Source organism: Bos javanicus, chromosome 16, assembly GCF_032452875.1.
Source record: "Bos javanicus breed banteng chromosome 16, ARS-OSU_banteng_1.0, whole genome shotgun sequence".
NCBI lineage: Eukaryota > Metazoa > Chordata > Mammalia > Artiodactyla > Bovidae > Bos > Bos javanicus.
In genome coordinates this window covers 61,941,194-61,958,669 of record NC_083883.1, presented here as the reverse complement: position 1 = coordinate 61,958,669, position 17,476 = coordinate 61,941,194, and the positions used below count along the sequence as shown (strand labels likewise).

Sequence of the window (17,476 nt, the reverse complement as noted above, 5' to 3'; positions counted from 1 at the left end):
ACATATTTTATGTGTTTTATATGCAAAAGTGAGGAAAGAACAATTCCTCGAGACTAAAATTTAGGATTATTTAAATAGCCACAACTTTTTATCATTTTATATCTACAAAATAAGTTTTACAATAAGGACAAAGTTAATAAGATAAAATTCAGGTTTCCAGGCACTACAGTTGACTTTTGATATAACCACCAATGATTTTAAAAAGTATTTTCTCCTAAATGCTTACAGGAGAAAATGTGAAGAAAACAGAAGAAAGTAGAAAAAAATAAAATTAATCAAAATTCCAAATTCCACCACAAAGAAATAAAAGCTTTGTGTAAAATTCTGATTTATCTTCTTTCATATTTTAGCAGTGCAATGTACTCACAAAACTGGAATAATCCTTTATATATTAATAATTCTATTATCAGACTGTTCCCCCATTTATATTATGAACCACTGATCACCCCTAAAAATTATTTTTAAAACCCAATAATTTTTTTTTAAAAACTATTAACAATTCAGCTCTAAGTTAGTTTACCTCTAAATTTAATATGGGATAAAAATTATTCTTACATTATAAATGTACAATGCTCACAGAGAATATATGCTGATTGCTACATTCATGGACCCAAAATCTGACTCTGCATTATGACCAAATCTAGGTTATCAGATTGACTTTCAAATCAGTTCAAAAGATTATAGGACAGAAAATATCAAGTTTATACTATTAAAAAACAGATGACTTGAATTCTGGTAGAATACAAAACAAATAAGACAAATATATAAATATATATACATACACACACGCACACACATATATAAGGTTGGTGCAAACATAATTACAGTTCAGACTGTGACTTTTTAAAACTAATTTTATTTATTTATTTTTGTCTGTCCTGGGTCTTCATTGCTGTGTGGACTTGAGTCTCTAGTTGCAGAGAGCGGGGGCTACTCTCTAGTTGTGGTGTGTCGGCTTCTCATTGCGGTGGCTTCTCTTGTTGGGAAGCACAGGTTCTAGGGCATAAGGGCTTCAGTAGTCGTGGTTTCCAGGCTCTTGAACTCAGCTATTGTGCTCTGCAGCATGTGGAATCTTTGTGGATCAGGGATCAAACCTGTGTCTCCTGCATTGGCAAGTGAATTCTTTACCACTGACACAACAGGGCAGCCCTCAGACTGCAAATTTTAAATCATTATAACTAGGCTTAAACACATCTTTATTAATCAAAATAGGAACCATTACAATCAACACATTTTTGCCAATGAGAAGTTTATTTCTGTAGCATAAAAATTTGTGCTTCAGGATTCAACAAACTCCTAAGAAGTATTTTCTGCATCCTGCTGGCTGTGGAAGCATTTTCCCTGCAAAAAGTTGTTGAGATACTGAGGAAGTAGTAGTTGGTTGGCAAGAGATCAGGTAAATATCTGGATGAGGCAAAACTTTGTAGCCCAATTTGTTCAACTTTTGAAGTGCTGGTTGTGCAACATGCAGTTGGGTGCTGTCATGGAGAAAAATTAGGCCCTTTCTGTTAACCAATACTGGCTGCAGGTGTTGCAATTTGGGGTGCATCTCATCGATTTTCTGAGCATACTTCTCAGAGGTAGTGGTTTCACTGGGATTCAGAGAGCTGCAGTAGATGAGACGGGCAGCAGACCACCACACAGTGACAAGAACCTTTTATTGGTGCAAGTCTGGCTTAGGGTGGTGCTTTGGAGCTGCTTCTCGGTGCAACCACTCGGCTAGTTGTCACTGGTTGTCATATAAAATCTACTTTTCGTCGCATGGCACAATCCGATTGAGAAATGGATTCTCAATCAGAAATACAACTGATGTTGCATAGAATAAGAGAAGACACTTCAAAATGATGATTTTTTGGACTTCTAGTCAGCTCACGAGGCATCCACTTATAGAGCTTTTTCACCTTTCCAATTTGCTTCAAATGCTGCACGACTGTCGAATGGTCAACACTGAGTTCTTCAGCAACTTGTCGCACAGTTATATAAGGATCAATTCGATGATGGCTCTCAATTAGCCGTGTTAATTTCTGATGGCCGGCCACTATGCTCTTTTATCTTCAAGCTTCTTGTTTCCTTTTCAGAACTTCTTGAACTACCACTACACTGTACATTTGTTAGCAGTTCTTGGTCCAAAAGCACTGTTATTGTCAGTTGTCTCTGTTGCATCAAATGACCCATTTTGAACTTGAATAAGAAAATCACTCAAATCTGCTTTTTGTCTAACATAATTTCCATAGTCTAAAAAAAATATAAAATAAGCAGCAAGTAATTTAAGTCTTTAGCAAAAAAAAAAACATAAAGTGAGAAATGCACGTTAAAATGATGTATAACATAACCACATTTAGAGTGTATTCCAATATCAAATGGCAAATTTCAATAATGCAAAAACCACAATTACTTTTGTACCAACCTAATATATATTAGAAGAGCAATTTGCCTAGAGAGCAAATGAAAAAGAAAAGAAAAAGGTCTCTCTTTAAAGAGCTATGTATCACTTGACAAATCTGGATTCCTAAACTCCAGACAAGACTGGACTGAATATAAATGAGAACGGTGGCACATAATCATCCTTCTTCAGCAGTACTAAGAGAAAACAACCTGTTACTGCCACAAAAAACTAGCAGGTGACTCACAGTCCACTCAAACAAAAGCTGTCCCTTTCATTTCTGCTCTATGAGCTTCCTACATAGACACATTCCTACCTTCTCTAATAAATTCTACATTTTAAAACTTCATCTCAACATATCAACTTAGTAAATTTATTAAAGCAGAATAAATAACACAACATAGTTTAATAATTTATATGCCATAGTGCTAATGTTTCTGATACTTAAAGTAATGTCCTAATTACTACTTTACTATCTAATAGTTGTCACTAACGTTAATTTTGTAACATAGTATGTAACTTTTCATATTGAAAAGTTTAACTATTTTCTCATAAAAAAAGCACTATAGAAAAGAATTTTAATCTACTCAATCATAACAGAAAATTTTAAACTAGAAGGAAATAAATGGAACCTATAATTACTTACAGCAGCCTTGGTCTGAGAAAGTGCATCCCATGGTGCGGTTATATCTGCTGGGCAACATTAATATTTACTGAATTAGGATCTCTGAAGTGGACCTTGAAATCTGCATTTTAATAAGCTCCTAAATGCACTCAAAAGTTTGAGAACCACTTTATTAGGCAGAACTGTTCTCCAGCAAGCGCTTTATTACATTGAGCCAAAACATGATTCTTCTCCCATTCTGTAAAGCCTAGCTTCCCAATACATGGTTTAGAGCTGTATTAGGCACTGATCCCCCTAGGACACTGATCCCATAGGACAACTAGACAAACACCCCCATCTACATTTCCAACAATAAGCAGTATCCTCAGTTTATCCCAATGAGCTGAACAAATACACTGTTAAGTACCATACTGCATTTCGTATTATGATATGAAAAGATCAGAAAACTACTCCAGACTTCAACCTACTAGCAGAAACAAAGGTAACATCTATTCATTCTTTCAGACAATAGCCCTTCAAAGAGTATATATTCAAACAGTCTATATATTTCCCGAGTCAGCCTTCTCTAGGATAAATATTTTCATCTTCTCTAAATGCTCCTCATGTGACATGATTTCAAGGTCCCTCACGAACCCAATTATCTTGCTCCAGATGTACACATTTGTCAAAGTCCCTCAAAATAATCAAGTCCTAAATTAAAGTTACCCCCATGCATCACTAAAAACAAGAAGTTCAATGAGACTATAACTTTTTAATCTGTGCACTACAGGTCTACATCGGGAGCTATATAGTATCATTTATTGACATTAAGTCAGAATTTATTGTAAAATATTATATATAACTAATTTTACATATACTGATTCTTTTTAAAAAAAGAATGTATTGCTTTACAAGACAGTTTACTATTGTGTGCCTCTGAAGGTAAAGTACATCGTATATTTAAAATGAAACTGAATTTTAAAAAGCATTTATCCATTTGTTATAAATCAAAGCATATGGGTATTTTCATTTACTGAATAGCCCAAAATCTTAGGCACAGGACCTAAACAAAGCATTAAGTTCAGTTTAAAAAAAAAAACAAATCATACCTTGAATAGTATCCGTGCTTTGAGAGTTCCTTGGATTTGGTAAAGGCACCTCTTTTGATTTGCTGCTCCTCATCCTGCCAATTTACCTGCAATCAAAAGCATTCACTGAATATCAACATTATAATATCAGTGAAGAAAATGCCCTATCTTGCCTTTTGTGAAAGTCAAAAAAGAATTTTGTCATCTCTAAAAGTTATCTTTATATTCTCTTAAGAGTTCCTGATAATTTAGTAACTTAATTTTTGCTTGGAAAGCTAAACCATTAAAAATTATACCATAACCACCTCACACAAACTAGGATAGCTACTATCAAACCAAACAACAAACAAAAGTGTTAATGAAGATGTGAAGAAACTGTAACTCTTGTGCACTGTTTGTTGGAATGTAAAATGGTACACCTGCTATGGAAAATAGCTCAGTAGCCCCTCAAAAATTTAAAGGAAAACTATCATATGGTCCAGCACAGAAGAATTGAAAGCAGGGGCTTGAAGAGATATTTGTTCACAGCACTGCTCACAACAGTCAAAAGACGAAAGCAACCAAAGTGTCCATAAACAAATGAAAAAATAAGTAAAATGTAGTGTGGTGGCTCAGACGGTAAAAGCGTCTGCTTGCAGTGCGGGAGAACCGGGTTCAGTACCTGGGTGGGAAGAGCCCCTGGAGAAGGAAATGGCAACTTACTCCAGTACTCTTGCCTGGAAAATTCCATGGATGTAGGCTAGAGTCCACGGGGTCCTAAAGAGTCGGACACGACTGAGCGACTTCACTTTCACTTTCAGGATACACATAAAACATTATTATTCAGTCTTAAAGAAGGGGGATATTTTGACATATGCTACAATAAATGAAACTTGAGAACATTATGCTAAGTGAAATAAGCCAGTTACAAAGACAAATACTATATGATTCCACTTATATGAGATACCCAGAATAGTCCAAATCATAGGAAGGGAAAGTAAAATATCGACTGTCAGGGGCTGGGGGAAGGGGAAAATAGGAAACTATTGTCTAATGGGTATAGAGTTTCATTTTTGCAAGATGAAAGGAGTTCTAGAGATGGATGGTTACTATGACTGCATAATAGTAATAGTGTATTTAGTACCACTAAACTGAATCCTGGAAAATGGTTAACATGGTAAATTTTATGTTACATGTATCTCACCACAAAACACAAATTAAAAAGGGGAAAAAAGTATATAATGACTCAAAGAGAAAGATCATGATCTACTTACGCTAACTAAACAGACTGATGACAAAATTCTGTTGTAAAAGTCACATAAAAACACAGTTTGGAAAATGTAGAAGGGGAAAACTCATTCCTGCTCTCCAAATCTTAACACAATCATTAAGATCCCTTCTGTTCTTTATACTTTTTTTTTTTGATTGAATTAGGTTCCTTAATTTATTGTTTTGAGCTTGTCTTTTTTTTTTTTTTTTTAACTTTACAAATTGTATTAGTTTTGCCTAACATCAAAATGAATCCGCCACAGGTATACATGTGTTCCCCATCCTGAACCCTCCTCCCTCCTCCCTCCCCATACCATCCCTCTGGGTGGTCCCAGTGCACTAGCCCCAAGCATCCAGTATCATGCATCGAACGTGGACTGGCAACTCGTTTCATACATGATATCATACATGTTTCAATGCCATTCTCCCAAATCTTCCCACCCTCTCCCTCTGCAACAGAGTCCAACTGTAATCACTATAATTTCAATTTTGTGTCTTATTTAAATGCTAGACATTTGAAGTGGGTTTTAGAATATATCCACAAATTCTTTGATACTCCTTTCTTCAAGAAGTGGAGCTTAATTTTCTTCTCATTGGATGTAGGCTGGACTTAGTGGTTTACTTTTAACAAATCAAATGTGGTAGAAATGATGTGTGACTTTCAAAACTAAGTCACAAAAGGCACTGCCTGTTCTCTCTCAAGGATCCAGCTGCCATGTCATAAGGACAGTCAAGCAACCCTATGAAGAGATCCATGTGGCAAAAAAAACTTAGGGTTCCTGCCTATAGCCATATGAATGAGCCATCCTGGAAGTAATCCAACAAGAGTTTATCAATACAATAATATGACTCATTTTCTCTATGATAAATAACACTGTAATGAAAATAGCTATATATATGAATGTTTGCTCATTTGGATTATTCAACAAGAACAGGATCTACAAAGTATGCAAAAACTGAACTAAAGAATATATAGAACATGCTACTCTAGAGATCCAATGTTGAACTGTTTTCCAATTTGCAATAATACGAGCTGATCAGTTTTATTAATATATTTTAGTATTAACTATGCTTTTTACTTTTGTTGATTATTAAGGAATATTAATTATATTCCTTTTAGGGAAGAAAATGGCTTTTTAAAAACTTTTTATTTTGTATTGGGGTACAGCTTTTGTATTGGGGTACATTAACAATGTTTTGATAGTTTTAGGTGAACAGCGAAGGGACTCAGCCATACATATGCATGTATCCATTCTCCCCCAAACTGCCCCCCAATCCAGGCAGCCACATAGCATTGAACAGAGTTCTATACAGTAGGTCCTTGTTGGTTATCCACTTTAAATAAAGCAGTGTATGTGTCCATCTGGGCTTCCCAGGGGGCGCTAGTAAAGAATCCGTCTGCCAATGAAGGAGACACGAGAGACATGGGTTTGATCCCTAGGTCAGGAAGATCCCTGGAGGAGGGCATGGCAACACTCTCTGGTAATCTTGCCTAGAGAATCCCATGAACAGAGGAGCCTGGCAGGCAGAGAGTCAGACACACAACTGAGGCAACGTAGCGCACACACACTACCAAACTACCTATCTATCCAAACTACCAATCTATCTCTTCTTTCCCCCATCCTTCCCCTGGGCAACCATAAGTTTGTCCTCTAAATCTGTGAGTCTGTTTCTGTTTTGTAAGTAAGTTCATTTGTACCAGAAAAAGGTTTCTTTAATTTCAATTTAGTAGATTGCTTGAAGGAGTAAACACTCTGCCATGGAACTTAATTTTAGATCCTCATTTGTGAACTATCTTTTCTTGTTCTTTGCCCACTAAACTACCAGGATATTAAAGTTTTTCTTATTGATTTGCTGAGTTCTTACATTATACTACTACTACTACTACTAAGCCGCTTCAGTCGTGTCCGACTCCGTGTGACCCCAGAGACGGCAGCCCACCAGGCTCCCCCGTCCCTGGGATTCTCCAGGCAAGAGCACTGGAGTGGATTGCCATTTCCTTCTCCAATGCATGAAAGTGAAAAGTGAAAGTGAAGTCGCTCAGTCGTGTCCGACTCTTCGTGACCCCATGGACTGCAGCCTACCAGGCTCCTCCATCCATGGGATTTTCGAGGCAAAAGTACTGGAGTAGGGTGCCATCTTACATTATAAATAGTATATTAAACCTTTGTCATATTTGATAAAAATAATTTTCTTCAATGTCTGTAAAGGCAGTTCAATATTGTAATTATTAAAGACTCTAATTTACGTAAAAAAGGAAAAGCCTACCTACTAAGTCCAAACATGAAAAACTAAAGGTATAATTAATTTTTAAGAGTGTTACTTTTACCTATAATAAACAATCCTGATTTATAAACTTCTTAGGAAAAACTTCAAAAAGGTTCCAAAAATAAAAATTTTCTAAAACTAAAATTTTCATAGGTTATACAATATGATTCTAAGAAAAGTCAATCTAGATGTTTAAAAATAGAATAGTAAAAATTTTAAATCAATAAATATGCCAATAGTTAAAGTTACTCTAACCAGAGTTAGAATCAGAGCTACCAACATAGTTAGAAAAATAAACTCACTTCACTGTCCTTCTCATAAAGATACTTTTGGTCTAGTTAAGTGTCAAATGATAACTAAACAAACATGTGGCTGCTGCTGCTGCTGCTACCGCTGCTAAATCGCTTCAGTCGTGTCCAACTCTGTGCCACCCCATAGACGGCAGCCCACCAGGCTCCCCCGTCCATGGCATTTTCCAGGCAAGAACACTGGAGTGGGTTGCCATTGCCTTCTCCAATGCATGAAAGTGAAAAATTAAAGTAAAAGTCGCTCAGTCGTGTCTGACTCTTAGCGACCACATGGACTACGGACCACCAGGCTCCTCTGTTCATGGGATTTTCCAGGCAAGCGTGCTGGAGTGGGTTGCCATTGCCTTCTCCGAAACAAACATGAGCTATTTTATATCACTAAATCATCTGTCAATGACTAGACAAAACTTTTCTTTGAGCAGACCTCATTTTAAAATAAACGCTAAAATGTATAATAATGATCAATTTTCTAATGGGAAGCAGAAACAGATTAAATAATCAAAACCTGCATATACATCCAAAATCTCTATGCTTAAGAGCTAATGCCGATAAAGCTGAGACAATGGAGATTAGCAAAAAGAAATGAATCTGCTTCAGGGACATCCCCGGTGGTCCAGTGGTTAAGAATCAGCCTTCCAAAGCAGGGGATACAGGTTCGATCCCCGGTCAGGGAACTAAGATCCCACATGCTGCAGAGCAATTAAGCCTGTGCACCACAACTAGAGAATGCCCCCATGCTCTAGGGCCCATGCTCTACAAATAGAGAAGCCTCTGCACACAGCAACTGGAGAAAGGCTGTGTGCCACAACAAAGAGTGCAGCCAAGGAAAAAAAAAAAAAAAAGAATCTATCCACTTTAAAATAACAGCCCTATTAATAATCATCTTCAAAAGCAATAACTAAATACAAAGAGTGTGACATTTACAGAAATCTCACCCTGTAAATACACTGCAGTATATTCACCACCTAACAAATGAGAATGAACTAATCACAACTACATACAACCACACAGTTGAGCATCACAAACATGTTAAGTGAAGAATGCCAGAAACTAGTGTACACACTGTATACATTTTATAAAACATCAAACAGGCAGAATTAATCTACTCTGTTAGAACTGACAATGGTCATTATTTATGCTTTCTTTTTTCCTTATGTATGCTTTTGGCAGGAGGGTGACAAAAATTGGAGCAAGGAAGTGCTTGAGGTACTAATAATATTGTTTACTGATTTGGCAAAATCAAATATACAAAAAAGATCTTCATGACCAAGATAATCACGATGGTGCGATCACTCACCTAGAGCCAGACATCCTGGAATGTGAAGTCAAGTGGGCCTTAGAAAGCATCGAGATGAACAAAGCTAGTGGAGGTCGTGGAATTCCAGTTGAGCTCTTTCAAATTCTAAAAGATGATGCTGTGAAAGTGCTGCACTCAATATGCCAGCACATTTGGAAAACTCAGCAGTGGCCACAGGACTGGAAAAGGGCAGTTTTCATTCCAATCCCAAAGAAAGGCCACGCCAAAGAATGCTCAAACTACCACACAATTGCATTCATCACACACACTAGCAAAGTAATGCTCAAAATTCTCCAAGCCAGGCTTCAGCAATATGTGAACCGTGAACTTCCTGATGTTCAAGCTGGTTTTAGAAAAGTCAGAGGAACCAGAGATCAAACTGCCAACATCTGTTGGATCATCAAAAAAAAAGCAAGAGTTCCAGAAAAACATCTATTTCTGCTTTATTGACTATGCCAAGGCCTTTGACTGTGTGGATCACGATAAACTGGAAAATTCTTAAAGAGATGGGAATACCAGGCCACCTGACCTGCCTCTTGAGAAACCTATATGCAGGTCAAGAAGCAACAGTTAGAACTGGACATGGAACAACAGACTGGTTCCAAATAGGAAAAGGAGTACATCAAGGCTGTATATTGTCACCCTGCTTATTTAACTTCTATGCAGAGTACATCATGAGAAATGCTAGACTGGATGAAGCACAAGCTGGAATCAAGATTGCTGGGCAAAATATCAATAACCTCAGATATGCAAATGACACCAGCCTTATGGCAGAAAGTGAAGAGGAACTAAAGAGCCTCTTGATGAAAGTGAAAGAGGAGAGTGAAAAAGTTGGCTTACAGCTTCAACATTCAGAAAACAAAGATCATGGCATCTGGTCCCATCACTTCATGGCAAATAGATGGGGAAACAATGGAAACTGTGAGAGACTTTATTTTTTCGGGCTCCAAAATCACTGCAGATAGTGACTACAGTCACAAAATAAAAAGACACTAACTCCTTGGAAGAAAAGCTATGACCAACCTAGACAGCATAATAAAAAGAGACATTACCAACAAAGGTCCATCTAGTCAAGGCTATGGTTTTTCCAGCAGTTATGTATGGACATGAATGTTGGACTATAAGAGGGCTGAGCACCAAAGAATTGATGCTTTTGAACTGTGGTGTTGGAGAAGACTCTTGAGCATCCCTTCCATCCTAAAGGAAACCAGTTCTGTTCATTGGAAGGACTGATGTTGAAGCTGAAACTCCAATTCTTTGGCCACTTGATGCGAAGAACTGACTCATTTGAAAAGACCCTGATGCTGGGAAAGATTGGGGGCGGGAGAAGAAGGGGACGACAGAGGATGAGATGGTTGGATGGCACCACCTACTCAATGGACATGAGTTTGAGTAAGCTCCAGTAGTTGGTGATGGACAGAGAAGCCTGGTGTGCTGCAGTCCATGGGGTTGCAAAGAGTCGAACACAACTGAGCAACTGAACTGATTTGGGTGCTGACTTTTTGGGTGTGTTCAGTTTGTAAGACTTCACCAAACTGTACATTCATATACTTTATCAATATATATTAAACTTCAGTTAAAAGTATTTTCTTTTTTCTTTAAATTTTTACTAGTGTATAGCAGTCCATGGGGGTTGCTAAGAGTCGGGCACTACTGAACGACTTCACTTTCATGCATTGGAGAAGGAAATGGCAACCCACTCCAGTGTTCTTGCCTGGAGAATCCCAGGGACGGCGGAGCCTGGTGGGCTGTTGTCTATGGGGTCGCACAGAGTCAGGCACAACTGAAGCGACTTAGCACCAGAGCAGCCCCAGAGGTGGGGGACTCAAGGAATTCCAGAAAGGAATAGGAAAAGTGTATAAAAAGGAAAGTATATAAAATAAAAATATATAAAAACTATAATGACCTGTATGGCTCTATCAATAAATGCCTGCTAAAAGTCAGGGTGATGGGTAGACAAAAGGCCAGGAACACCGGTGAAGTTAGTGAGCAGCAGCAGCAGCAGCTGAATAATAATGTTGTGTTAGTTTCAGGTGTACAGCAAAGTGAATCAATTATACATATACATATACATAACCTCAGATATGCAGATGACACCACCCTTATGGCAGAAAGTGAAGAGGAACTAAAGAGCCTCTTGATGAAGAGCCCCACTCTTTTTTAAATTCTTTTCCCAAAAAGGCAATTACAGATTATTGAGTAGAGTTCCCTGAGCTATAATGTAGGTCCTTTGTTGTTGTTTAGTAGCTAAGTCATGTCCAACTCTAGCAACCCCATAGACTGTGGCCCACCAGGCTCCTCTGTCCACGGGATTTCCCAGTCAAGAATACTGAAGCGTGTTGCCATTTCATTCTCCAAGGAATCTTCCCGACCCAGGGATCAAAACCATGTCTCCCACCACTTAAGTGGCCACCAAGGAAGCCCACAGTAGGTCCTTCATAGTTACCTATTTTATATATAGTAGTGTGTATATGTCAATCCAATCTTCCAGTTTATTCTCCCCTCTCCCAAAGTATTTTCAGATAACATGAAATAACTAAATCCTAGCTTAGGTTTACAATTATAATTTTAATTAAATTCTATAATATGTTCAGTATCATGAAGTACTTCAATTTGACAATAATTCACCTTTCATAATCCATGGTTATCCCATGCCCAATAAATGTTATTAATAAAATCTATTTAAGTAGGTTTGTTCTTAAGAATATATAATACATATGTCACCATTTTCTATAAAAATAGAAAAAAGAATCATTGAGGAATAACTACAATGAAAAAAAAAAATCTCCTCATAGAAAGAAGAGAATCTAATCTATCAAAACTTTTCTTTTACTAACTTTTGCAGGTCCATACAAATTTTAGGATTATTTGCTCTAGTTCTGTAAAAAATGCCATTTCAGGGATTACATAAGATTGTCTTGGGTAGTATGGGTTTTAACAATATTATTTTTCCCAGTCCATGAACATTGGACTGTATCTCTTTTCATTTATCTGTGTCACCTTTAATTTCTTTCATCAATGTCTTACAGCTTGAAGAGTACAGGTTTTTCACTTTATTGGTTAAATTTACTTCTGGGTATATTTTTTCTTAATGCAACTGTAAATGGGACTGTTTTCCTAATTTTTCTTTCTGAAAGTTATTACTGTATAAAAATGTAACAGTTTCTGTATATTACTTTTGTGTTCTAAAACTTCACTGAATTCATTTATTATGCATAACAGTTTTTTGGTGGAGCTGTTAGGGTTCTCCATACATAGTATCACATCATCTGCAAATCGTGACAGTTTTACTTCTTCCCTTTCAATCTGGATGCCTTTTTTTTCTTTCTTTATTTTTTTGATCCAATAGCTGTGGCTAGGACTTTCCAGTAGTCATGTATGGATGTGAGAGTTGGACTATAAAGAAAGCTGAGAGCAGAAGAAGCGATGCTTTTGAACTGTGGTGTTGGAGAAGACTCTTGAGAGTCCCTCGGACTGCAAGGAGATCCAACCAGTCCATGCTAAAGGAAATCAGTCCTGGGTGTTCATTGGAAGGACTGATGTTGAAGCTGAAACTCCAATACTTTGGCCACCTGATGTGAAGAGCTGACTCATTTGAAAAGACCCTGATGCTGGGAAAGATCGAAGGCAGGAGGAGAAGGGGATGACAGAGGATGAGATGGTTAGATGGCATCACCAACTCAATGGACATGAGTCTGGGTAAATTCCAGGAGTTGGTGATGGACAGGGAGGCCTGGCGTGCTGCAATTCATGGGGTCGCAAAGTCGGACATGACTGAGCTACTGAACTGAACTGGAGGACTTCCACTACTGTGTGAATAAAAGTGACAGACGTGGGTATTTTTATCTTGTCCCCAATCTTAAAACAAAAGCTTTGGGCTTTTCACTGTTGAGTATAATGTTAGCTGTGGGTTTGTCATATACAGCCTTTATTACATTAAGGTATATTTCCTCTATACCCACTTTGTTTAGAGTTTTTATCATAAATGGATGCTATGTTATGTCAAATGATTTTTCAGCATCTATTGAGATGATTGTGTGATTTTTATTCATTTTTTTAATGTCATGTATCAGGTTGATTGATTTGCAGATATTGACCCATCCTTGCATCTCTGGAATAAAGCCCACTTGATCATGGTGTTTACTTTTAATGTATTCTTGAATTAGGTTTGCTAATATTTTGTTGAGGATTTTTGCATCTATGTTCATCAGTAATATTGATCTGCAATTTCTCTTTCTTCCTTCCTTCCTTTATTTTGTAGGGTCTTTGTCTAATTTTACTATCAAGGTAACTCTGGCCTTGAAGAATGAGTCTGAAAGTATTCCTTCCTCTTCAATTTTTTGGAACAGTTTGAGAAGGACAGTATTAACTCTTCTTTAAATGTTTGGTAGAATTCCCATGAGGCCATCTGGTCCTGGACTTTTTGTTTCTTGGGAGATGTTTGATTCCTGATTAAATGTCATTACTAGTAATCAATCTGTTCATATTTTCTATTTCTTCCTGATTCCATTCCTAGGCATCTTCTTTTTGTGCTCCTTGTTCCCAGGCAAACTCACACAGTTTCATGGTTTCAACTACTTCCTAAACGTCACCATATTTTTATGTCCTGAATTGTTCTCTGAGCTCTGGACCCAAGTTTTCAGTCTACTTGATGGTGCATCTCCCAGTTCAACTGGCCTTTCAAACTTATCAAGTTCAGAACCAAATTCATTATCATCTATATTCAAAATAGTTCCTTCTTCTTGTTCTCTTAGCAAATGGGATTACCATGCATCCATCTCATCTTTGACATCCCTGCCTTTTCCTCACTTCATTATTTACTGAGTTACCAAGTCAATGCTAACTTTAAGATGTTACAATATGTAAAACATGCCTCTGCAAAGATGCTGAAAAATAAATCTTTAAAATATTTCTAATTTCTCTCTTCCCCTTGCCTCTGTAAGAGCATCATCTTTAGCCTAAATTATAGTAAAAAAGCTTCCTAAATTATTCTGCTCCTAACATTCTCCATACTACAACCAAAGTTACCTTTCTACAACAGATCCTAGCAACTCTACTTTTGTAACTCTTCAGTGACTATCATCTATAGGATAAAGTTCCAAATCCCTTAGCACGATGGAAGTCTAAACTCTTCACAACCCTTAATTTTGTCTTACCCCTCGCTATTGTCACAGTATACCAACTGCTCCTGTCAAACAGCTATACCTAGCATGCTTTCTCTAAACATCGAAACTTTCATTATCTCCATATCTTCTTTTCCTAAATTTTCTCTAGCAGTAATACCCTTCAAGACCAACCTCTAATGTCATCTCCTATAAATCTTTCCCAGGCAGTCCCTTAAGAATTACTACTTCATCTGTTTCCCATACCATTTTATTCACTTTCTACAGCACTTATCCTCACACACACAATCATTCATTCAGTCAATGAGTACTTAATTACCACCCCACGTCCAAGCTCAGGGGCGGCGGCCAAGAGGAGCTACCCCATTTCCAAGGTAAGGAGCAGCAGCTGTGCTTCACTGGAGAAGCCATGAAGAGATACCCCACGCCCAAGGTAAGAGAAACCCAAGTAAGACGGTAGGTGTTGCAAGAGGGCATCAGAGGGCAGACAGACTGAAACCACAATCACAGACAACTAGCCAATTTGATCACACGGAACACAGCTTGTCTAACTCAATGAAACTATGCCATCCCAAGTGGGGCCACCCAAGACGGGTCATGGTGGAGAGGTCTGACAGAATGTGGTCCACTGGAGAAGGGAATGGCAAACTGCTTCAGTATTTTTGCCTTGAGAACCCCATGAACAGTATGAAAAGGCAAAAAGATAGGACACTGAAAAATAAACTCCCCAGGTTGGTAGGTGCCCAATATGCTACTGGAGATCAGTGGAGAAATAACTCCAGAAAGAATGAAGGGATAGAACCAAAGCAAAAACAACACCTAGTTGTGGATGTGACTGGTGATAGAAGCAAGGTTTGATGCTGTAAAGAGCAATATTGCATAGGAACCTGGAATGTCAGGTCCAGGAATAAAGGCAAATTGGAAGTGGTCAAACAGGAGACGGCAAGAGTGAATGTCGACATTCTAGGAATCAGCGAACTAAGATGGACTGGAATGGGTGAATTTAACTCAGATGACCATTGTATCTACTACTGTGGGCAGGAATCCCTTAGAAGAAATGGAGTAGCCATCACGGTCAACAAGAGAGTCCAAAATGCAGTACTTGGATGCAAACTCAAAAACAACAAAACGATCTCTGTTCGTTTCCAAGGCAAACCATTCAATATCACAGTAATCCAAGTCTATGCCCTGACCAGTAATGCTGAAGAAGCTGAAGTTGAACGGTTCTGTGAAGACCTCCAAGACCTTTTAGAACTAACACCCAAAAAAGATGTCCTTTTCATTATAAGGGACTGGAATGCAAAAGTAGGAAGTCAAGAAATACCTGGAGTAACAGGCAAACTTGGCCTTGGAGTACAGAATGAAGCAGGGCAAAGGCTAATAGAGTTTTGCCAAGAAAATGCACTGGGCATAGCAAACACCCTCTTCCAACAACACAAGAGAAGACTCTACACATGGACATCACCAATGGTCAACACCGAAATCAGACTGATTATATTCTTTGCAGCCAAAGATGGAGAAGTTCTATACAGTCAGCAAAAATAAGACCAGGAGCTAACTGTGGCTCAGATCATGAACTCCTTATTGCCAAATTCAAAACCACTAGACCATTCATGTATGACCTAAATCAAATCCCTTATGATTATACAGTGGAAGTGAGAAATAGATTTAAGGGACTAGATCTGATAGAGTGCCTGATGAACTATGGACGGAGGTTCGTGACATTGTACAGGAGACAGGAATCAAGACCATCCCCAAAAAAAAGAAATGCAAAAAAGAAAAATGGCCATCTGAGGAGGCTTAGAAATAGCTGTGAAAAGAAGAGAAGCAAAAAGAAAAGGAAAAAAGGAAAGATATACCCATTTGAATGCAGAGTTCCAAAGAATAGCAAGGAGAGATAAGAAAGTCCTCCTCAATGATCAGTGCAAAGAAACAGAGGAAAACAATAGAATGGGAAAGACTAGAGATGTCTTCAAGAAAATTAGAGATACCAAGGGAACATTTCACGCAAAGATGAACTCAATAAAGGACAGAAATGGTATGGACCTAACAGAAGCAGAAGATATTAAGAAGAGGTGGCAAGAATACACAGAAGAACTGTACAAAAAAGATCTTCATGACTCAGATAATCACAGTGGAGTGATCACTCACCTAGAGCCAGACATCCTGGAATGTGAAGTCAAGTGGGCCTTAGAAAGCAAGCATCACTACAAACAAAACTAGTGGAGGTGATGGAATTCCAGTTGAGCTGTTTCAAATCCTAAATGATGATGTTGTGAAAGTGCTGCAATCAATATGTCAGCAAATTTGGAAAACTCAACAGTGGCCACAGGACTGGAAAAGGTCAGTTTTCATTCCAATCCCAAAGAAAGACAATGCCAAAGAATGCTCAAACTACCACACAATTGCACTCATCACATACGCTAGTAAAGTAATGCTCAAAATTCTCCAAGCCAGGCTTCAGCAACACATGAACCATGAACTTCCAGATGTTCAAGTTGGTTTTAGAAAAGGCAGAGGAACCAGAGATCAAATTGCCAACATTCGCTGGATCATCAAAAAAGCAAGAGAGTTCCAAGAAAACATCTATTTCTGCTTTATTGACTATGCCAAGGCCTTTGACTGTGTGGATCACAATTAACTGTGGAAAATTCTTAAAGAGATGGGAATACCAGGCCACCTGACCTGCCTCTTGAGAAACCTATATGCAGGTCCAGAAGCAACAGTTAGAATGGGACATGGAACAAAAGACTGGTTCCAAATAGGAAAAGGAGTACGTCAAGGCTGTATACAATCACCGTGCTTATTTAACTTATATGCAGAGTACATCATGAGAAACGCTGAGCTGGAGGAAGCTCAAGCTGGAATCAAGATTGCTAGGAGAAATATCAATAGCCTCAGATATGCAGATGACACCACCCTTATGGCAGAAAGTGAAGAGGAACTAAAGAGCCTCTTGATGAAAGTGAAAGAGGAGAGTGAAAAAGTTGGCTTAAAGCTCAACATTCAGAAAACGAAGATCATGGCATCTGGTCCCATCACTTCACGGCAAACAGATGGGGAAACACTGGAAACAGTGGCTGACTTTATTTTTGGGGGCTCCAAAATCACTGCAGATGGTGATCACAGCCATGAAATTAAAAGACGCTTACTCCTT

At 38.1% G+C, this 17,476-nt stretch overlaps 1 protein-coding gene across 3 annotated transcripts in view; it reads right to left on the bottom strand.

Moving 5' to 3' along the window:
• CEP350 (centrosomal protein 350) overlaps positions 1-17,476 on the bottom strand; it is a 160,848-nt gene that overhangs the window by 128,035 nt on the left and 15,337 nt on the right. For 2 of the 3 annotated variants that reach the window (XM_061383371.1, XM_061383373.1), the window contains exons 2-3: positions 4,097-4,182; positions 3,030-3,076 (exon numbers count right to left, since the gene is read on the bottom strand). In XM_061383371.1, coding sequence (XP_061239355.1) covers positions 3,030-3,076; positions 4,097-4,169 — 120 coding nt within the window. In that variant the 5' untranslated portion in view covers positions 4,170-4,182. The remainder of the gene's footprint in view (positions 1-3,029; positions 3,077-4,096; positions 4,183-17,476) is intronic. The other variant, XM_061383372.1, reaches the window with a different exon arrangement.